At 47.0% G+C, this 22869-nt stretch overlaps 2 protein-coding genes across 2 annotated transcripts in view; both read right to left on the bottom strand.

Annotated features, from left to right (window-relative positions):
- Positions 1-597: 597 nt before the first annotated feature.
- On the bottom strand, positions 598-7229 carry LOC135900656 (xyloside xylosyltransferase 1-like). The gene is made up of 2 exons (XM_065430175.1): positions 5841-7229; positions 598-4384 (listed from the first exon to the last, which is right to left on the bottom strand). Exons 1-2 carry the CDS (start codon positions 6261-6263, stop codon positions 3614-3616), a joined length of 1194 nt encoding a protein of 397 aa, XP_065286247.1. The 5' UTR covers positions 6264-7229; the 3' UTR covers positions 598-3613.
- Positions 7230-11291: 4062 nt separating this feature from the next.
- The window catches only part of LOC135900657 (papilin-like), a 36262-nt gene continuing 24684 nt past the window's right edge, over positions 11292-22869 (bottom strand). The window contains exons 7-9 of the mRNA XM_070535580.1: positions 20459-20638; positions 18890-19069; positions 11292-11430 (exon numbers count right to left, since the gene is read on the bottom strand). Coding sequence (XP_070391681.1) covers positions 11396-11430; positions 18890-19069; positions 20459-20638 — 395 coding nt within the window. The 3' untranslated portion in view covers positions 11292-11395. The remainder of the gene's footprint in view (positions 11431-18889; positions 19070-20458; positions 20639-22869) is intronic.

Below are 22869 nucleotides of genomic sequence, written 5' to 3'. Positions count from 1 at the left end.
AGAATGTGAACGGCGCCGGCGCGAAACAACCGCCGACGTTCCCGCGATGTTGAACGAAAACGACAATCGCGAGCCCGGGCGCCTCCGAACAAGCAACGACGCCAGACTTGCGCAACACAAAAAATGACAACCATTTCACTCTGTGAAGATGGACCGGCAGCGAACACATTTTGCTTTTCGTTTGAGAGCTTTGACTGTCGTCAGCTTTCGCTGCCACTTCGTCAGCTGACTTCTTTAAGACTTTTTAGTAGTGAAGAAAGCTGACTGTCTTTTTGTCGTGAAGAAAGCTGATGACAGTCGGCTTTCTTCAAGGCTGGAAGAAAGACAGCTATTCCACTCCGTGAAGATGGAATGGCAGCGAAAGCACTTTGTTTTTCGTTTGAGAGCTTTGACTGTCATCAGCTTGCGCTGCCATTCCATCTTCATAGAGTGGAATAGCTGTCTTTTTTTCGGCCTTGAAGAAGGAGCAAACTATACCACAGTTGGTTTACTGCTTTTCGTTGACCGTCGTTTCATGTACCGACTTTTTCAATGCGCACACCGCAAGCACTGTTGCTTGCGTGACAGATATTTTCTTTATTATTAAATTTCTGCAAGGAGATGTTGGTGCCGGTCAGACGGTGGCGGCTGCTTTATTGCGCTTAATCCATAGATGAGCGCGAAAAAAGCGTCAAACAAAAAAAAATTGAGGAAGGAGTATAGTGACAACAGCTCTAAAGTTCACAAATACATAACTGTTTCTCAGCAGTTCACAAGCATTCCACTGCCCATGTTGACGAACACACGACGGCCCCTGCTGGTGGAAAACACAGTGCATACACAAACACATAAGAGAACCACAGGAACACGATATTGTGAGTGAATACGAGAAACACGTATACATGAAAACTGTAAAAGAAATGAATTACTTCGACAAATACAGCGTGGTGACCAAAGTTAGTTATAAAATTTGGTAAGTTTTAGATATTCCCAATTCTTCAAGAAATTATACTAATGAGCGTGCTGCATTGTGTTGCAAGTGTTCTGATGTTCATGCACCAAGGATTTTATCCAGTGATAGTGGGCTCCTACTCAGAGCAGATGTCTTAGCAAAAAAGCAAAACGCCTCTTACGGTATCATAATTTTTGCAGTGTAACAGCAGATGGTCTTGTTTTATTCAGCCTCCACACTGGCTTTTTTGTATCTCTTACAAGATACGTCAAGTATAGGCCGCGCAAACCCGAAGTCTATGAATTGCTGTTTCTATTGAGCAGCTGGTTTTCATGGGGTTCATGGGTTTCATCAGATGTTGCGAATTGCATGTTAGGTTCTGTCGCATATAATCTAGAGCTTTCCGCACTATACATGAGCCAAGTCTTTGTGGAAATTTGACCACGAATCTCGCTTAAAGGACAATACACATCACTCGCCGCTAGGCGTAGTAGCGATAGCGCTGCGTTTTGTTGAGCTTTACGCGCAGTGTCATTTGCAGTGACGTTCGCTGTAATTTCGCAATGGCTTAGTATCCACTGGAATATAATATCCGGGAGAAAACCCTCATTTGCAGCGTAGTCCTTTTGTATTTCGTATATTATTGTACTGTTTACATTCGCTATGATGATTTCCTCTGTACACAGCAGTGAAGCTTGCGAATAGCTCAGAGTTACCCATCGAGAAGATCCCGAGTGTGAAAAAATGAATTATAATGCGGGAAATATGGCGTAGAACTCTACCGTTGTAGCTGGAAAGTGACACTGACTAAACGTTCTTCGCTCGTGGTATGCCGTTATAGAGAACGCCAATATAGAGCTCCAATTCTTACAAGATCCGTCTGCGCAGACTTGAATATGGTCCCTGTATGTAGCAGCGACGTGTTGAGGTAAACTGTTTGACTGCAATCACGGGTATGTCCCACTTGCGAGTTAGACCTTGAATGGAAGTGACGATTTTCGGAAATGGGAGTAAGCGTGGAGGAATGCAAAACGTTTGTTGGCCAGTACTCATGAACAGGCAGAACGTTTCGGCACTGTACGATTATAGCATTCAAGCGGGCACCGTTTCCAACTTGAATGATTTGACAAAGATGATGATTGGCATGTTCATTTGCCAAACGAAAATAGTGGAGACTTCTTTATACGTCTCTCAGCCTCTTTAAAAGCGGCTGGGGAAACTCGGCAATAGCCACCGCGCCGGCAGATGCCCGAGTTACTCCCAGTTTTTGTGGGTTTCTTGTGAGCAGACGTTGAAGAATATCTTCCAGGGTGTGAAATCACCCAAGAAACAAAGGAGCACAATATGCTATCCTTTTGTCTCATAACTGCGACGTAAACGCGAAATAAGGCTTATGTTGTAACGCCCCACCCAATCCCTGCAAAAACGACGAACAACTTTAATGAAAGACTTCCCTTTCTGTTCTAGTGCTTATACGTGCGGAACCCATAACAGCCACCTGCCAAGAACAGCGGCCAGAAGCTTAGGCTGTCGTACAAGCTCCAATCACTTAGAGTCTAGCTCTAACCGAAACTCTTTCACGTATGTTTTGGTAAAAGGAATATCAGCAGATTTTTTTTTCATTTGATAATCTCCTGCCTCTGCTTTTTAAGAACTCGTTAACAATGTTTACGCCCTCTAGTATGTCCGGCTGAATGATTTGAGCACTGAGACCAGATGCCCTTATGCACAAGTCGTCTGCGTAAACAGAATAATGCAAAGAAGTAGCCAAGATATCGGGCAATTCAGCCATTACACAATTAAAAAGAAATGGACTGAGTGCACTTTCTTGTGGAACACCTTGGCTCATTTGTTGCTCCTTGTTTTAACCATCAACCGTTTTTATTAATAATTTCCTGTCCCTTAAATAACACTGCGATCCATCTAAATGTTCGACCTGTTATGCCTAGTTTTTTTTTTTTCTTCAACCCTTATAGCACGTGCACGTGGCTCATTGTGTCTAGTTCTCCTTTAATGCCCAGAGCAGTACAGCTACACAGATATTTTTTGTCCTGCATGAACACAGACTTACATTTGCAGTATCCATGAAGATCTTCGCTCAATATTTGTACGCTACTTTCCAAAAGCCTACAACGTTAAAAAGAACGTCGCAGTGGCTCGGCTTGACGTGCAATGAAAAATTCATCGTAACGACTGTACAATACACTGTTTGAAATGTCCGTGATGCTTCTAAATGCGCACAGCGGAGTTCTAAAATCACACACGCAGATTGTTTCGATAACATCTCACAATCAACTACAGGTAGCCTCCTTGATACAGGACTCAGTAACGTGCCCTTTTCTTTTTTTCAATGGTCCCAGAGGCACCATTAATATATAGATTTATTAGCATGTGCATACGCAGTGCTGTGAATAAAATATGAATAGAGCACTTGCGTAAAGCAAGTCAGTTGTTGGCAGGGAGCGCTCTTGACACTTTTTTTTTCAGGTCCTGCTCAGCGTCCTTCATACTCTCAATAGGAACAGGCGTCACTCTGCGTTCGCTCAAAACCTTGCGGTTACACGAAGGCAACGCCATAGAAAGACGTTTGTGTTTAGACTAGCCCCTGCTAGGTGGGTTGCTATCCTGTGACACTGCAGCACTGGAAAGTTGTGTCACACAAAGCACACATAAGCCCTGTATTTACTCGCGGCTCTCTGGAGTTGTGTAGCTTGGGAAACTTGGGTACAGGTGCAAAGGGATTTTCTTTCTCCTGGAGATTTTTTTCTCCGACCAGCCTTCAGTGCCCGGAATGGGCATCCTGGCACCTCCATTGGCGTGATAGATGCGCACCTTTCCGGGACACCTGTGGTAGGCGTCGAACACCGTCTCGTTCACGGTGTGGGCCCAACCGGTGTCCAGCTGCCGGTTCCACGTGCAATCCAGCACGAAGAACAACTCCGGGTACTCCATCCCAATGAGCGTGAAGAAGTCCTGGTGTCCCAGCGACCCATTGAAGCCGTACTTCACGCAGATTGGTGCCAGCTTTTCGTAGGTGAGCAGCTCATTGTAAAGCTTGGACGAGCGCATCGCGGCCAGGTCCATGAGCATGACGCCCGTGTTGAACCCCTGCTTACCGGGCCTCGGCATGCCCACGTCGGTACCGGGATGCGCGTCGATGTACGACTGAAAGTCGACGCGATACTGCGGCTGCAAGTCGTGGCCAATGCCGATCAGTGTCTCGTTGTCGAAGCAGTCGAAGTGCCCGTACAGCTTCGCGACGTCCTCTTCGAACTTGAGGTCGAGGTCGATGAACAGAATGCGCTCCAGGTCGAACACTCGGTGAAAGATCTCGGTGATGAAGAACATGTCGTCGTTGTACCGGCCGACATCTTTGGTGAAAAAGAGCAGTCGCATGAGCTCGATCACATCCCTGTTGCTCGCTTCCACGGCAGTTACGTTGTACAGGAAGAACTGCGTTTGGATAGGAAGTCACAGGTGAGTGATATGGCCAGAATCATTGCACCAAGAAGCATATTTGTCATTAAAAAAACACCAAAAGATCGCACCCTCAGAAAAAAAAACGGAAAACTTGTTGATATTAACATTGGTTGATCGTTATGTTATCAATACCATTGGTTTTATTGAGCAACATACTGTGCCCGAAAATAGCTGCTTATAAAAGAACTTGCCTATAGTGTCTTCAGTGCAAAGGGGCTATTTCGTCTGCTTGCTAATTTGCTAAGTTTTATGGCCTGGCGATACACGAGTATATTTAGCTCAGAGAGAGGCCCTAATACACATATAGAAAATGCAGTAAATGAAACAAATTAGCACCCTGTGGACTTACGAAGCTTTAAAGGCAATTTTCTGGTGAAACGTAACCGTAAAGGTATCCAATAAAGACAAACAAGGAAATAGAGTCCAGTGGTGATTGCCTGCACATCCGAAACTGTGTATATTCTAATGTAAAGCTCGAGAACCATAGGCTCGCACGCATGCATCACAATTGAGCTTGGTACGGGAGCATTCTACTGCGGTAAGCAGTAAACTACTAGGAATCTGGATGAATAGAAACATACGTAATGTAAGGTAACGCTGATTTTGCCAGCTTCAAGGTGAATAGAAAAAATATATAGATATACAGAGGCCTGAAGAGAGGAGCAGCAAATTTTCAAGAATATAAGACAGCCCATAATTGACATAAATAAGCTCTAAAGATGGAGCCATTGCAGGGCTGAGGGAGACAAAACTCCTACAGGATCTATGACAGAGTCGACACGAAACCAAGCGCGAACATTTCACAAATGTCAGCGTGACAATAAAAGAACATTGAGCTAACTTTTCATCCCAATAAGTGACACAAAGCTCTAAACATATGTATGCCGCTTTTGAACGAACGCGCGGGAACGTATAACGCGAAAATATTGTGTAAGCACTGCGTATATCCTTGAACAATGCTAAGTTTCAAACAATAGTATCGCCAAGCTTTCATTCGCCCAAACTTCTTGCAATGTCATAATTTTAACTTGAAGGAGAGGTTGGTGCTTTTGGGGAGGCAGTGACTACACCTTATCGCATGGCAAACTTAAAATAGTTCACCATAGCCGTTCTTGATTGTTTGATAGCGTTACGAATTTTGTCAGCTCCCAGCCTGCTGTTACTCCATCTTCAGCGCTTAATTACGCAAATTAGTACTGCCTCAGATTCTTAAAAATTATAAATTCTAATTCTATTTTACATGATGTGCAACTCTCCAGTAGCTTACAAATGGAAGATATTTTCTGAAATGCTGCGATATTTAAGGGTTGCTAAAGCTATATAGTGAGCTTTATGCCTCCGCAGAGTGCAATGACGATTTGGGCACGCAAAATTTAACAGAGGCTTCTAACTATCCCTCTTAACATTTAAAGCTGATAAACACTCTCACCTGAAACTTTCTCTTCGATTCATTTTGGACACTGCCAAGCGTGCGGCTGAGTCTCATGTAACTTTGAGGGTCGGCCAGCACGTGGAAGCGAACCGAACTCTTCGTGCGAGCCAGCATGCTCTTCAGGCAGTGGCTCATGGTTCTCGTCACTTTCATGTTTCGATACGCCCACTTGGCCACGAACACTACGTCCACCTTCCCGTGTGGAGCGGAAGTCCGTGAGGCCTCGCAAGCCGCCGAGGCCGCGTCGGTGGTGGTTTCCACCGGTGCGACAAGAGGCGCGATCGTGGACAGCGGCGACAAGTTCGACGTTTGGTGTCTGTACTTCGGGGGCGGAACGCCCGAGAGATTGCACCAGATTATCACAAACACGCCCAGCACAAAGAGGGAGTAGACAACCAGGCGAGCCGCTATCGACTGCATCTTTGGTGGTGCGCTGAACACGTTTCCAAGACTAGTCGTTCAGGAGTGTCGCGGCGAGTTCCTATCGCAGGTGCACCTGACGAATCGCGCCATCACACTGTCTATCACACTCGTAAACATAAACTGTTGGCGCTCGGTTGCACTTCCTTCGATCCCACGCTTGCAAGCGTAGACATGCAACTCGAGCGATTGGATTGAACACCGCTCATTTGCGTATCCTGTGAAAACGGCGATAAGGCGTCGGTGTCGTCGGCGAAAGCGTCGTAACTAGCACAAATCCGATGATTCACTGCAAAACACGCTCCATGCTGTATCACGCAATTAGCCACATCCCACAGATGATATCGTGAATGAGCTCTTGGTCTGCCACGGTAGCCGTTCATCTCACTTTCCGTCTTCTACAAGTAGGCCGGTCGTTGGACGCTTCACAAATGCAGCTGCTGGCGGACGCGGTGCCTAAATTCTTCATGTTTGCTCGATATGATTTTTCCTTTCACACACGCAGGCGCACACCCGACGGTCCGCAGGAACTCGGCTTCGCTTCCCTTCGCGCCAAACAGCTGCTCTCTCGGGAGAAAGTTAGGCGCGTGTCTTCGAAAAGTTCTTCGGCTTCGGTGGGCGAGTGCACGGTGGGCAGCGACGGCGGCGAGCGCCTCGTGTGTGACCGCCGTCAAGGAACGAGACCGGTCGTGCCTGCGATAAACCGGTTCACGGCGACCTTCTTTCCTCGGCACCGGCGAAGGCTCCGAAAGCGTCGGCGGCGTCGGCTGTCCACCGCGCTCACTTTTTGGCCGGCGGGCGGAGGCCAGCGGCGGCGGGCTTCCGCTGTCTGCCGCCCTTGTCGAGCGAGCCACGCCGGCAGGTCCAATGACCGACTTGACACAACGGCGGACGTGGGAGGAGTCCGAGCGTGAGCAAGGGCATGCGCGGAATGCGAGGCATCCTCATCACGCTGGTGTATACGGCCCTTGCACTTGTTGTTGTTGTTGTTGTCCTGAGTGGCAGTGGCACATACCCACAGTGGGGGATTGGCCAAGAATCGGGCGGTTTAATTACGTGCCTAAAATAATAATAATAACAAGGGAGTTAACAATTTGGGCGTGTGAGTTTAAAAGGAAGCGTTTTGTGTTTGGAGAAAAAAGGAAATAATCAGATGAAAACCGGGTATAAGATAATAATAATAATAACAATAATAATTATAAAAGATAAGAAATAAAAGAAAGCTATGGTTGGGAGGGAGAACGATCAATCTAACATGGAAATCGATTAGTTTCGATGAGGTAATTTTGGATCGCCAAGCAAACGTTTCTGTGGCTGAACCCAACAATGGAGGCTCCAAAAGATAGGATCACAGGCACTGATAAAGTCAGACCAATAGAGCGAAGCGGGATTTCGAGTAGTCGTTTTCTTATAATAGAAAAACGTCTGCAAGACAACAAAAAATGATCGATTGTCTCCGCTTCGCCACAGAATAAGCATAATGGTGAGGGGACCAGACCAGACCTGTGGAGGTAGAAGTTCAATGCAGGTATACGGCAGCGCAGCTTCGTGATGGACACTTCCATTTTCCGTGTTCGGCAAAAATTTCTGTTCCAAGGGTGCAGGAGATGTCCGTAATCCACAGAGTTAGTAATTGCGGAGCCTGATATTGACTGTATAATGATACTCCTGCGAAATCTAGCTGCAGTTACATAAGCAGTCAAAGGGCAGCAAGGAAGAATCGGGCCACTTATCGATGCCCTTAGGCACATGGCGTTCCACTCGTAGATTGCAATTAGCGTCTTTTTCCTCTTCTTGAGCATTCTACACATAGCCTTCCTTTTTCCCATCGGAAGCCGATTGCTCCACCGGGCTATTAACCACGCACCGTCACCTATCAGCCACGTGTCAAATATTTTTTTAATTAAATTATGGGGTTTTAGGTGCCAAAACCACTTTCTGATTATGAGGCACGCCGTAGTGGAGGACTCCGGAAATTTCGACCACCTGGAGTTCTTTAACGTGCACCTAAATCTAAGTACACAGGTGTTTTCGCATTTCGCCCCCATCGAAATGCGGCCGCCGTGGCCGGGCAAATTTTTTTTTTTTTTTTTTTTTTTTTTTGCTGAGTATACACTCGGACGGTGTCTTGCGCCGCGATTGAAACCGCGCATCACGACAATGTGGCCCTTTGTCTTGGACTTCCCGTCCTTCATTGCGGAAAGCTCTCACGCGAAATCCCCAGGGTAAACAACCAAACGTCCTTAGACGAACCAGTGCTTCCGCATGGGAGGAATTTGCCCTTGTTGGTGTCTCGTGCTGCGAGAAAATATACCAAATAAAACACGGGCTGTGAGGAAGGGGGCGATACACGCGCGTGTGTCGGATCCTTCTTCAGTTGATGTCACATTTGCGCTATTTCCTTGCCACAGGCGGTGCTTCCGATCCCGAGCCCGCTTCCCACTTTTGAGCACGGCTGGCACATTTAGTGCTCAAAGATGACGGTCTCCCATGTTAACTAGAAGAACACAAGATTTACTGGAAGACAAAAAAAAAATCGGATCCCGTCCAAGGCTAATGAGCCGATCGCCATATACGGGAAATTGCAAAGAAATATTCGCCTTAAAAACAGAATGGGGCGAAGGCGACGCAGACATTGATGGCGGACAACCACCGGCGACCAGTTACCAGCTCCTAATTGGTTCCGGAGACAAGTCGTTCGATGTGAAACCAGAAGCGCAGGACATACATTCCCAGAATTTTTCGCTCTGCAACGGCCGGCTATGACGGCTCGCAGTTCGCGCTTGCCGGTTTCAACAACGATCGGCGCGAGTCTCTTGTTGGTCGCCACTTCTTGCGGTCAATCCTGCAACCGCTGTCAATGGCCAGCATGAATACGCATTTACACAAAATAGAAGCGCCATGAGCGTGCGCAAATGCAATGTGTTTCAAGCAACGGTTGTCCCAATGCTCGATCCGCCAACACCTCCCTGCTTCTCAGGAAATGGCGGCGACAAAGCTTTTGCATTACTATTATTTTACGTTATTGTTTATCTTTGTTTGAGAAGTGTTCTTTGCCTCTCACCTTGTAATTTGTTGTAGGTAGAAATACAGGTAATTTTCTGCCTTGCCTCAGTGCCGGTTCTCACTAACAAATCGAAAATGTGTCCGATTGGGCAACTTGAATAAGGCACCCGTGGATTAGCCGGATGTTCTACTTGTTAAGCCACAGGTGCCTGCGTGGAACAACGGAATGTCAACAGACTCACCTCTCCTGTTCCCTCTGGGTTCTGAGAACATATGCTACTGAAGTCGAGAACTAAATCGAGAACTTAACGCTATATGAGGAGCAGGCGCAGAAGACGCAGGGTAAAGTCTGAACACAAGACCTGAAGCTATAATGTCGGATTACCGATAGCCATAAAGCACACCAATCTGTTAAAAGAGCGGTGAGTTATATTTCCCGGATTCTTTTATTCACCTAATTTTATTTCGCTTATCCATTTCATATGTGCCACGGGAGGTGTGCCTGTTCACGGTGTATCCTCCAGAATGGTACGTCCCACTGTGACTCAAAAGGGCCCCCAAATGTTGCTTAAGTCTGCGACATCGCTGCGTACACGTCTAACTGTGCATCTGCCTGACTTGTAGTTTGAATTTCGTCATAGCTTGTTATCAGTGTAGTGCATAAACATAAAGCATTACCGGCTCTCCCGCAATCGAGAGCAGATGTAAGCATGAAATGGCTACCGGCAAAGCAGATTTGTTGGAGATGATAATAGCCACAATACTAAAATGGGCGTAGTGCATATTCGAAACGGCACACCTCACCGCGCCACACCATACCGCACCACGCCATACTGTGCGCTGGTCCATATGGCCGCAATACTTTCCTGTCACATGCAGAACCTCATTGGAAGACTCGTCATTACCGATAGCCATAAAGCACACCAATCTGTTAAAAGAGCGGTGAGTTATATTTCCCGGATTCTTTTATTCACTTAATTTTATTTCGCTTATCCATTTCATATGTGCCACGGGAGGTGTGCCTGTTCACGGTGTATCCTCCAGAATGGTACGTCCCACTGTGACTCAAAAGGGCCCCCAAATGTTGCTTAAGTCTGCGACATCGCTGCGTACACGTCTAACTGTGCATCTGCCTGACTTGTAGTTTGAATTTCGTCATAGCTTGTTATCAGTGTAGTGCATAAACATAAACATAAAGCATTACCGGCTCTCCCGCAATCGAGAGCAGATGTAAGCATGAAATGGCTACCGGCAAAGCAGATTTGTTGGAGATGATAATAGCCACAATACTAAAATGGGCGTAGTGCATATTCGAAACGGCACACCTCACCGCGCCACACCATACCGCACCACGCCATACTGTGCGCTGGTCCATATGGCCGCAATACTTTCCTGTCACATGCAGAACCTCATTGGAAGACTCGTCTCGGACAGTCAGCCATCCGCGGTGCAGCGGACGCTTGGAGTGGCCGGACGCTATAGCGTCGCTGCCGGGGCGCCGCTACATTACATTACGTGAGATTAGACGTTGCATGGGATGAGCGTAAACCAAATTGTACGCGTCGTCGTTAGTTGTAAATATTTTTAATTACCTGCTTTACTAAAGCTTCGCTTCACATAAATTCCAACACATGCGTTGGATCTGCGTTTTTTTTTTTATCGCGTTTACAGAATGTCCAACGGCGAGATGAAACTAGGCACATTGCACAAGGTCGACGATATTCAATGTTGCCACCATGCAGTCGCAAAAAAATATATCTGAATTTACGTGCTGGAACATGGTTCCATGTTAACATGGAACTCATGTAATGTCCTGTCCCTCATGTCATGTCCTGTTCATGGACCTTCGAGGTATAATAAATAAATAAATTAAATAAGTAAATAAATAAATAAATAAAATGCGTCCATTCTTGGAAGTCGCTTCATCTGCACAGTTCTCTTTATTTCATCATATATACTGACAGATTATACGCTTGCTATAGGTAATTGTCCCTAATATGAAATATTTCACTTATATGAAGGTTCTCGGAACCAACATGTGGCATTTTATTGCATCTGAACAACATTTTATTTGATAAATAGAATTGTGAAAACGCTATAGGTAGTAAAACGTTAAGCTCTTCGCTTCACGGTGTTCGGGCGCATCGAAGCCTGTCCTCACCTGCAAAAGCCAGGAGGATTAGGATTAGTGAGCCTGCTTTGCAATAATGTAATATTTAGCGTTTCTTCTTTACATCTGCTGCCACATTGTATTTGGCGTGCCGCACTTAGGAGCACAAAAATCATACACCCTTGTCCCGAGTGTGGTGCCCCAGTGAGTTGTCTTAGACTTAACAATCTGAATATGGAATGAACTTAAAAACCAGACCTACTACGTAATCACAATGTTACAATGGTCATGAATTCCTTTATTTACCAAGTGATCGCTATCTGTAAGAAAATAAATATAAACCATTTTTGTTCAAGCAAAAACAACTATAAGTTACAAATTTGCCCACTCGATCGAACGTCATATCTCTGTGAGGAGCAATACTTGGGGCTCATAGCGGCACTATAGTCGCGTACAACTTTCTGTAGCAAGGACGAGAGAGTAACGGAGGCAAAAAGCACACAAGTTAGCGCGCTGCTGAAGAAAAAGAGTTAAACATTTTCATACAGGTGAGTTTAAGCAGGGTAAGAGAACAGATAAATATCTTATTGACAACAGCAAAATAAAACAAACGCACACAAGTGAGTGTTAAATTTTCACTTGTTGTCCTGCTTTTCTCTTTGCATCTGGGCAGGAGCGAAACTGTCACTCGTAGAGGTTACGCTAATTCCCCCAGTATCTGTTCCAATAAACCAAAAGTGCCGTCAATCTCTGGTGAGCTACATGGCGCAGTAGCACGTGTGCAGAAGCTCCACCCCGTAGTTGTTTTTTCCCCTTTATTGCCTCAGAAGGTGTTCCGCTAGTACAGACAATGTTTCCATGCGCCTTCCTTGTCCTCGCCCCCTCCTTTTTTACCTTTTTTTTTAACAACCATAGTTTTCTTTGGTTCTTTCGGGGGATTTCGTGGTCATTCGTCCATAATATTGTTCCGAGTACGAAAGCATCTCATTTGATGAGAGACAGTGTGATGTGGGTGTCGTGGAATGCACGGTGTCGCGAAGCGCAAAGGAGTGAAAGAAAAAAAATTGTTTAAAATGAAGCATTTTCCAGAAAGAAGCAAAGAAATGTTAGCAATGAAAAGAAAAGCAAATGCTACAGCTGAGCAACTGTATAACGCGATGCGGCGGATTATCGGGATCAGCCAACCCGCGCATCTCATTGCACTGCCTCCAGGATCGATCATCATTACAATAATAAATTGATCCTCATCGTGCACTGCTGTCAGTATTGTTCCGCAAAGACACCACCTATGGTTACACAGTCTAAGGGATCATCCTTGTCGGTAAGACTCACGACTAGAGCACTGCCCAGGCCTGATTTTTTGGCTCGGGCCCAACCCTGCAGCGCTTTATGAAGCCCGAGCACAGCTCGGGCCCGGCACGGGCCTGTGGTTCGAAGTCGGGGTGTTCATTACTATGCTTTGCCAGGACCCACGTGTGCATGACCAGACCAGACCAGACCAGGCTTGTAAGTAAAAAATATATATATAGTCAATTACTTACAGATTACTTACAGAAGTAATAAAAGATCGAAATCTTTCTTTCACCCATGGGAACATTAGTGATGTGGCTCACTGCCCGTGGTGTTATTTATCCACTGCTGCGCATGCATTTACTTTGATCGTACGATACATAGTATGTATATACAGGGTGTCCCAACTATCGTGCACCAAGCTTTATTAAATATATGCAAATGCCACGTAGCTGGACCGAACCAAGGTAATGTTATTTGCCGTGGCTTGGGGATTACTGGTTTGCATTCCGCCTAGTCACGTAATTAACCCTAATTATTCAAAACGTCTTAAACATTGCACTTAGATTAAAAGTGTCCATGAGAAAATTGTCTAGCAACATGGAGAACTCCCGAAACAGCTTTCTGTTGCTCAGTACGTGCTACGCAAGAGTGTTTTTCCGAGCTTGAAAGAAACCCGTGAACACATTCAAAATTTCCATGCGACTGGCCGCTCGGGGCGCTTTTCAATTAAGCAACACCAGGCATCGAAAGGCGACTGCTTACCATCCGCAGCCCAACGGACTTACGGAGCGATCAAACAAGACCGTCACAGACGTGCTCTCTTTCTACATCGACGCCCAGCACAAAACGTGGGATCGCACCTTGCCTTACGCGACCTTCGCGTATAATACAACCGCACGAAAAACAACGCGCTTCACACCATTTGGCCGCCCTTACGGCTGCAGAGTTCAGACGATGCTGGACGCTATGCTTCCGTGCCAAGACAACGAGCGTAACTGTAGACGCCTAAGAATTTGCTGAGCGCGCTGAGGAAGCTCAATAGCTCGCGCGGCTGCACATCGGTCAGCAGCAGCACGCATATGCAGGGCGTTATAACATCCGCCGCAGACAGGTGTGCTACAGTCCCCGAGACGTACCCAAGTGTGGATGTGGTACCCTGTTCGCCGCCACGCCCATTGTGCACAAACACGACGTACGCCGTGCACGCCATAAGTACGCCATAAGTACGTGCAAAAACACGGCGTAGACAACAACCTAGCCCTGATGTAGTTTCACGTCGTACATATATGTTGCGCGTTCGTGGTTTACTTTTTTTTTCATTTATTCGTTTCGATATTTACGCTCTTATTTGTAGCTAATGCGGTTACCTCTCTCTTTCTTGAGAATGTGCACGTCACGTTTTACCCCTGTTGTACTTTTGTCCTTCCTTTAGCTCTCCCTGTGTTCTATGCGCGAGCATCTGCCGTGAACACCCTTTGTTGCACCACTTCTTGAGCATCGAGCCGACGCTCTTCCCGAGGAAGAGGAACAATGCCACCTGCAGTAGTGAGCGCAGGGCACGAGAAGAGATATACAGCCGGGTCTCACCGCCGTGTTTTTCAGGGGCCTGCTAGCCTCAATAAACGTCGCCAGTTCCCTTTCAAGACACGTGACCATATTTCGCTACCAGCGCTGCCGTCTACGCCTCCGTTAATCATGTGTTTCGTAAACTATAATATGTATACGTGGACCGGCTAAATGTTCCTAACTAGAGATAGAGAGACATAGAATTTACTGATAAGCTGGAGATGTTATTCGTATACTTTTTTATCCAGTAGTCGCGAGGCACAGGTACCTCGATGCATGAAGACCGGTTTCAAGGACGCGGTCCTTGTCTCATGTGCAGGTAAGATCCTCAGGAAGTTGAAACCCTCCGACTGCGACTTGGAGCAGCGTGCTAGTCCGGTTGAAAGGAATAAAAGAGTAGCGGTAATGTCCTACGTTCATTCTCTCTCACACAGATCTAAAAAGTAGGGGCAGATATGGCGTCAAAGATTTGTTTTCAGCTCCTAATAAAGTTGGTAAGGTGGGAGCAGCTGTCCAAAGAAAGAGAGAAGGAACAGGAAAGAAAACAGGCTGTAAAACAGACAATGGAAAACAGACCATGGAAAAAAAAGATTGCTGTTGTCTACCAAATCCCTTTGTCCTGCGGCCTTATGGACATTGAGCAGACAGGCCGATGTATTAATGTGAGGCCATCGGAACACCAGAATTCTTTAGAACAGAAATCTACAAAACTGACAAAGCACCGTTTCGAATGTGAGTGTAAACCGTTCTTTGAATACACAAATATCCTGTTTGTACACACTGATAGCAGTACAAGAGAAGTGGCGGAAGCATTTCCCAAAATGAGAAAACGTAGTGGCTGTGTTAGCCTTCCGTAGCCTTAACTATCTTAGAAAGAAATGGGCTTGTTGAGGATGGGTGAACAACGTTGTTATATTCTCAGCTGCGACCACGAGGAAATGTTTTGGGACTGACAGGTGCTTTTACTCATATTGAGCATGCGCGCACGTTTGATTTAAGTTTTCAAAAAGCAAACGTGTTTTTCCAGTAAACGCAGTTCTAAGTCAGCGCCGTGTGCGTCCCATCGTCTTTTCTGTGTCCTGTGTCGTTAGCGCGGTTTTTAAACATTATGGAAAACCACCGACTCGCCCAATCTGCCGTTTTTCCTCTGGAGATGTTAGCCTGGTTGATTACCTGGCATGCTACTTCAGGCGCCATGTGCGCAAATTTACGTGAGAAGACTGAAGTGAGTGGCTTGGGTGGTGGTCCCTGAGAGATAGGAGAACCAAACTTGTCCAGAGATACCGACAGCGGAACGCGATCAACAAGACGTGGAGGTTAAAGGACGCACATGCGTATAAGAGGCCCGCGCGAGGTCAATATGCCCACTGAAGGTCGTGCTTGCGGGTAGACGCGTACGAGCGACGGCCTCTCTTAACCGCACGTGTACATCACACATGGCCTTGCCTTCGCTTTGCTCCGCGAGTGCCTCATTTATGTCACCGCCACGTGGTGAACGACGCAAGAACCGGCAAAACAACCACACGCAGCGGAGCGGCGTCTATTAATTGCGGGACTTCGAACGAACGTTATCGAGTTGTGCGTTGGTACCGGCAGAAGATATGAACTTCATTATTAAATCATGACCTGGCAGTCCCTGGCTATACGAGTGCTATACTGAGCGCTGTATGAGTGCGAAACAATACAGCGCGATATTCTTCCACGAAAGCCATTCTGCACTGCTAGATACCGTGGTTCCGCTCAGGCGCCATAATGTAGTTTTCATAGTAAACTCCTGGCCTGTTGCAGCCTTTCTTTCATTCATGATAAAAGAGCATATAGACATTTTATGAATACACCCTATATAAACTGTCGATGGAGTTCTTGTATATTGTTTTCTAATCATGCATAATCGTTATTTTAGCTGTAGAACTTAACATGAAGTTTACAAGGAAGACCGTGGCACAGAATAGTTAAACGAAAAAGGATAGTTAAGAAGTTAATTTCCTCCAGTCTATTATTCTCCACAAACATGGCAGCCGGTTGTATAAGAGAAGTCTCTATACACTGGTCGACAAAGACCACGAGACCAAAGTCCACAAGATGTTTATGTGCACATTCTGTAGGCCTCACATAGACTTTGATAAAAGTTTCTATTGACTGACTAATTATGTGTTTGCGAGGGTCAGCAACACTCGCAAAATGAGCGTCAGCAGGGATGCCGGTGTCTGGGATGTAGGACTGCGTGTATTTCTGAAACGCAGCCTATGCCAAGAAGGTATAGTGAGAGAACCACTCCGAAGTACACTACAGCAAAGGAATTAAACGGAAGCTCTACGCGGGGAAATAAGTGCCGAATGTATGCGGCATTTTTCAGCGTTAAAGGTGACCGTTTATCAGTATCGTTAGCCAAACAAAAGCGCTTCCGTTTGAAGACTGCCAGGCTTAATTTGTGAATCTGCCAGCAGCATCCGCTTAGCGCACTGTGGTATTGTTCACATACTATGGCATGCGTTTAGCGTAGCGACCACTATTCAGACACATGCCAGTTGGAAATATGTTTTTTTGTTTTAAGTTTAGTACACATCACTGCCATCGTAAGAACGCGGTGCGGCCGCATTCGGGCAGCGCCAGTTGAAAAATACACAAAGGAACAGATGCGGCGAGGAATTATGGAAATACAAGACCGCTTGACAATTCATGGAATTGTACCTGGCGGTTCCTCGGGACAAAGGCTGTCTCACCGGCATACGGACAGCTGTGAAGCGCTATTCGCACTTCGTCGTTTTCTCAAGGCCAGGGAGCCGGCGACTAAACCAGCGTCACCTGAGACTGTTGGTCACGCAATTATGTTCATATCTTCGGCAGTTCGACCACCCAGAGCTGACGGGCGAGACGTGTTCTGCGACCTCAGGCTGCAACGGATCGTCGGCCTCATGCATCGCTAAACGGCAACGGTGCCCTTTACGAATGTTGTGGAATCGTTTCCCACCTGCGGCAAGTTGTTTCTTCATCCACTTTCATTTCCATTAATATATTGTCATATTGTCATTAATACATTGTCATATGACAAAAAAAAATCGGGCCCCTCGGTTAACCCCCGTTCTTCTCGTTTATTACATAACGAGGGTTTTGAATCCGGCAACATTGATGCCTTCAGGTAGCATGTGTGGCTTTATTCATAGGCTATTTTTACCCAAGAAGATCACGTTCGCGTGACGCCCACGGCAGAAAGGATGTTCCCCAACCGCCGCCAAGGCCTGTGAGTGATGGCGCTGGCTAACACTCCCAGGGTTCTACTAGGAAACATAAATACCCAGGAAAGTGGATGGGTAAACGGCGCCGCGGTAGCTCAATTGGCAGAGCATCGCACGCGAAATGCGAAGGTTGTGGGATAGTTACCCACCTGCGGCAAGTTAAACCAACTTGTACTTTCATTTCCATTAATTTATTGTTTCTTTATTTCATTCATTAAGCACAAGTAATTTCGCCTATGTTTTCCTTGGTGTCAGTGTTTCTTGGCTTCTTAGGATATGATAGAGCCATTCTAGTAATTCGCGTAAATTTGTGTATAAAACCTTTATTGGTATTGTTTTTTCATCTCTTGGAGGTCGCTCGGGACCTTTCTTTCTCCCGGCACCTGGCACGGCACCATCCATGGAATCTTCGCGGCCGCTAGGACCTCCAATTTCACAACAGAATACAGGCTTGCTTAACATCAAACGAAACCGGAACTTAGGCATATCATGTCCAACGCGGGGATATCGAGTTCTGTCACTCTACTGTTTTGTTTTTAAGCTTCTGTTATAACAATGCAATACCAATAAGCTCAATCCTCGACGGCACCGAGGAACCATTGCGCTGCCACCATCATAGGCTTTTAACAGGGGCGTTCTGGCGCATGGATATTATGGCGCTGTCGGCGTAGTAAAAAGCCATATATTTCCTTTTTTAGAACACCGCTCTAGGGACCTATGCACTTTTACGACGACGAGAATGGCTTAAAAAATTAAGTCGGTGCAATAGGACATGAAATATGGAATGGTTATGAAATGCGATAACAAGAAAAGGGGGGCAAACACGTGAAGTGTGTGTGTGGGGGGGGGGGGGGGGGGGAGGTGCAATTGAAACAGCGGATCTACTCGTAAACTGTCTGCAAACCTTCGAATAGCAGCAAATGACCCGTCGTGCTAAGGCAAACTAGTTCAGCTACGCGTGGTTTATGTGTGCTATAGATTGTGCGCCCGGTGTCAATTGTCAAAAACTTGTGGAATATTTCTCAAACGTGATCGTATTATTATGTCAATCTCATCACATATTGGCTATATACTCCAGTCTCCTCCTTTTCATTGCGTGCGTGCGTGCGTGCGTGCGTGCGTGCGTGCGTGCGTGCGTGCGTGCGTGCGTGCGTGCGTGCGTGCGTGCGTGCGTGCGTGCGTGCGTGCGTGCGTGCGTGCGTGCGTGTGCGAGCGTTTGCGTGGTCCTTCGCTGGGCTGGCACGAATGAGAAGACCGGCGTCTAATATAGCCGAGATATGCCGAAATCGAGAAAGCAATACGATAACGCATGACAAGTATTCGGCCAATGCGATAGTGTCGTTCCACAGACGGAAACATCGTCTCCATTGACCCAGAGTGAAGACCCGCCGTTTTCAAGACGTGCGCGAACTCACTCTTGAGAGGGAAGTGCGTAGCGCAGGTCTCCAGCGTCCGGTACCGGTTCCGACCCTTGAGACAGACGCCGCGGTGCACCAGGCACTGGTTGGTGCTGTTGTCGAAGTAGAACCGGTAGCGGAGGTCCGCCGACAGGCACTGGCCTTCCCGTAGCGGTGCCAGGCAGTGCTCACTGTTGCCTGCACGCCACGTGTTTCGACTCCTCCGGTCAGAAAGGATTCGCACACGACATGCCTTAGCCTCAAAGACAAAAGGAAACATTTTTGTATTTTGCTGCCATCCAAGGAAAGGTAATAATAGAGTATTGCGTTGCCGTTCTACCGTACCGTTGCCGTTACCTACACATCACCGCCTGCGAATGCGCAGGTTTGGGAGGAGCGCCAACGGTAACGCTCCGCTTATATACTGATACTAAACCAATACGAAGCACAGATATAACCAGTAAGGATGCATCCTTGGAAAGAAAGTTCTGAAGTCGAAAGTTTCGCCCTGATGTGGAAGTTGAACCTGGCATCGACGCCATTTTCTAGGACAGTCCCCCTACCAATTAAGCTAACCCTTCGAATAAGCTAATGATATTTGAGTAAAACCGTAAATTAACGAAAAGCAAGATTGGCATGCCACGTAAATGTAGAGCCACGTCTCGAGAAAACTCATAGAAGCATGCGCGTGAGTTTCCTGCGTAGGGTTCATTCGTGTCTTCGGGCTACTGTCAGTGGAATTCCTATCTCGTACTATGGTATAAAGTTTGTAAACAGGGATAAGGCGCCTCAGAAAGGCTGGCCAACGTTTCGATAGGAAAACCTATCTTCGTCAAAGGTGGCCTTGTCATTTTCGGCATGTTAGTTTTAAAGGGTTAGTGCAGTGACGTCACGTGCGGGTGTTGTCGCTGGCGGCTGGTTTTAAAGGGAGAGACTTGAGAGGAAACGAGCGCTGTCATCCGACGTCTGTGAGCTTCGTTCCCAAGACGAGGGGACAAGAGCGGGAGAGTGGGAACGCGGGGAGAAAAGAAAAGAAAGAAAAACCCTGGCTTCCCCCCTTTTTTTTCTTTGTTCCTTTCTTTCTGGGAAATTCATTTGGTTGATTGAATGCAGGGACACTTTTATCCGCAGCGCCTTCGCTGTTAGGCAAATACACGGCAAGAATGCTTGTCTGGCAGCGCCATACCTCATAAGCACCCTCTTCATGAACAGTTCCTGTCAGAAGAACATTTTGCCGTTTCAGCCGTGCACAGAAACAAAAGTGGTGGATATGGTACTCTATGTAGATTGGATGTGGAGTAAAAAAAATCTAGTACTAGAGGTTGCCCTATCCAACCTTACCTGTGGTCACTGAAGATACGATAATTAGGTGTCAAGTAATAATACAATAATTACAGCACAATATAGTAATCCGATGCGTGTTCGACGCGACAAGCTTCCTTAATTTCTTGTTTAAAAAAACGGCGATGCGTTGCTCTTTTTTGCAACTAACAGTGCGGCATCAAGTAACCAGAATTGAATAAGACGAATCAAGTAACCGGCAATGTTGTACTATAAAGGAGTGCAAAGTTGTTGGAGTCACTTAACAGGTCTTGCAGCAAAACTTCTGGCACTCCTCAAGGTTGAGGAACTTGTTGTCCCCTTGGAGGCAGAGGATGGACCTAGAGAGGCGGCACTGGCCGTTGCTGAAGACCACGTTGTACATTCGGTCGTTGGGGCCCAAGCAGAAACCGAAGTGAACCTCCTTGCAGCGATGCTTCTGGAAGGCTGCGCCAGGACAAGACAGCCGCAGTTCACAGTAATGCTCGAAACAAATTTCAGTGGACGTCATCGTTTATTAAAGCGTCTGCATCGCATATTTGCTTACTCCTGTTGACGCGCGTTCCCTACACACCCTAAATTTCAAACACTGAAGTTTGAATTTTCATTTTTTTGCTTTCAAAGAAAAAGAAGGTAGGTAATAAAGGCGGATAGGCGTAAGGAGTTTATGGCTCCTTTACAAAACTGTTTATGTGGTGGCAGTGACATAACAATGTCGCGGTTTCGACCGATAGGCTAAGCATTCCTTGCGATAGCAGATTATTAGACAGCCTTACGAAGTAAGGCTAGTCGTTCTATCAGCTGCATAAACTGCTGTAAATATTCGCTCACTAACTAAATTAACAAGAACGTTGTCACGCGCGCACAGGCAAAGACGAACACACCTGACTCGATGACCGCGGACACTCGCTGGCGCAACACTGGCGCGATGAAGAGCGACAGCAGCGGCGAGCGAATTCCCCTTTGTGTCACCTTTCGCTTAAACGCAACACAGACGCGCCAGAACACAGTGCACACTAAGCCATCAGCTACGTCAGGTCTGCTAGCCTTCGAACTCAGCGTAGATTGCCTCCAAGATAGGACGCGCGCGACCGCCGCAGCTGGAGCCGTACAGGAGATGGGCACTAAACTCGCGGACAACTTTCTGTGGCTATGAAGGGACAGCTACGGAGGCAAAGCGCGCACAAGTGAGAGCGCTTTTGAAAAGAGTCCCGTGTTTTCATCCACATCAGTTTAGGCTGGGGAAGAGAACGCATAAACACTTCATTACCAACAGTTAAATAAGGCAAAACACACTACTGAATATAAAAGTTTACTTGCGGCTTTTCCCTTGCGCGTCTGAGCAAACGCGACACCGACACACGTGGAAGCTGCGCGGGCTCAACGTCTGTTCCGAGCAACCAAAAGCACTGTCATACGCTGGCGGATCAAGCCGCCATCCTCCTCGCCTCCCCCTCGCAAGCTTTCGTTCGCACCTACAGCATACGGCGCGCGGCCGCGATGTTATCGCATTTCGACTTTAAAGAGCTCGTGCGCTGCAGCGTTGAGCTGGAAAAGTGACGCCGCCTGCGACGCGGGGCGCTACTAAGCTACTAATAGTAAAGCCCCATAGCTACACGTTGCCGAGCGCTAGCGTGCGCGGGCGAAAGCACGGCACCTTGAAAGAACGACGCGGAATCGCGGTCAAAAAAGAGTGGAACTGTGTGCAGTTGCGTGTACGGTTGCCACAACTACAGAAACACCGCCAGTAAGCCACCAAAGATAAAATTCGATGGATTTCCTGGGAAGTCTTGTGAGAAGGAGCGATGGTAACGCTAGATCCGGGCCGTGCGACGGGCGACGTAAACAAAGACGCTCGTCTTTTTTTTTTCCCCCTATCATCGGAAACTGTCGCAACCAGCGTTGGACGCAACGATGGCCGCAGCCAGGCGCACGAGTGGTCTGTGCAGGGTGTATGCTCAGACGTCTTGACAAACATAGCCAGGGCCGCGGCGTATTTACACCATCCTCGGCATTCAGCCTTACATATGTGCAGCTCGCTCCCACAATGTGCCTTGGATGTGAGGACAACGGGGTAATAAAATACGAAAAAAATTAGAGAGAGGGAACGAAATAACGATTTTTTGCTTGTTTGAAGCCGTAGGTCGTAGCGGACGCTTTTCATTTGCGCGACACATCAGCCAACAACGTCAGAGGGAGCCGTTGCACTCATAATTTCGGCTCCAGTGCCGTAAACATGATTGGTTGAGCAATTGCCGCGGAGCAAGGTGCTTCTTTAGAAATTCAGTTTCGCGTGTTAAATTTTGCGAAATCCACATAATAAAACGCGCTGCTGGTTTCGCACGGTGATTGCTCCCGCAGGCCGGTGTTGTGCGCGGCAGAAGCGAGGATCGAGCACCTCCAACAAGTGACGACGTCATTACGCGCGCCGCCGCCACTGCCGGCGCTGGTTGTCCTAGTGCAGCAGCGCCACCATACCAGCTCTCGAGCCTTATGCAGAGCACATTGGTGACGCCGACGGAGATGACCGATATTCGCTTGAAGTGTCCATATACGAAATGAAAATTCACAGCGCAGGATAACTCGTATAGGGATTCACAAAGTTTGAACGGAATACATAACTGTGCAACTTAGCAAAGAATGCAATCACTAAATAGAATGTGACAAACGGGGTGGTA

The sequence above is a fragment of the Dermacentor albipictus genome, chromosome 3 (assembly GCF_038994185.2).
Source record: "Dermacentor albipictus isolate Rhodes 1998 colony chromosome 3, USDA_Dalb.pri_finalv2, whole genome shotgun sequence".
Lineage (NCBI taxonomy): Eukaryota > Metazoa > Arthropoda > Arachnida > Ixodida > Ixodidae > Dermacentor > Dermacentor albipictus.
Note: the sequence above shows the minus strand (reverse complement) of the source record. Positions and strands in the feature narration are given on the sequence as shown.

Coding starts and splice junctions, on each gene's coding strand:
- LOC135900656 (XM_065430175.1), bottom strand. CDS start 6,263: ATGCAGTCGATAGCGGCTCGCCTGGTTGTCTACTCCCTCTTTGTGCTG. Junction 4,385..5,840: donor AATCGAAGAGAAAGTTTCAG/GTGAGAGTGTTT, acceptor ATCCAAACGCAG/TTCTTCCTGTACAACGTAAC.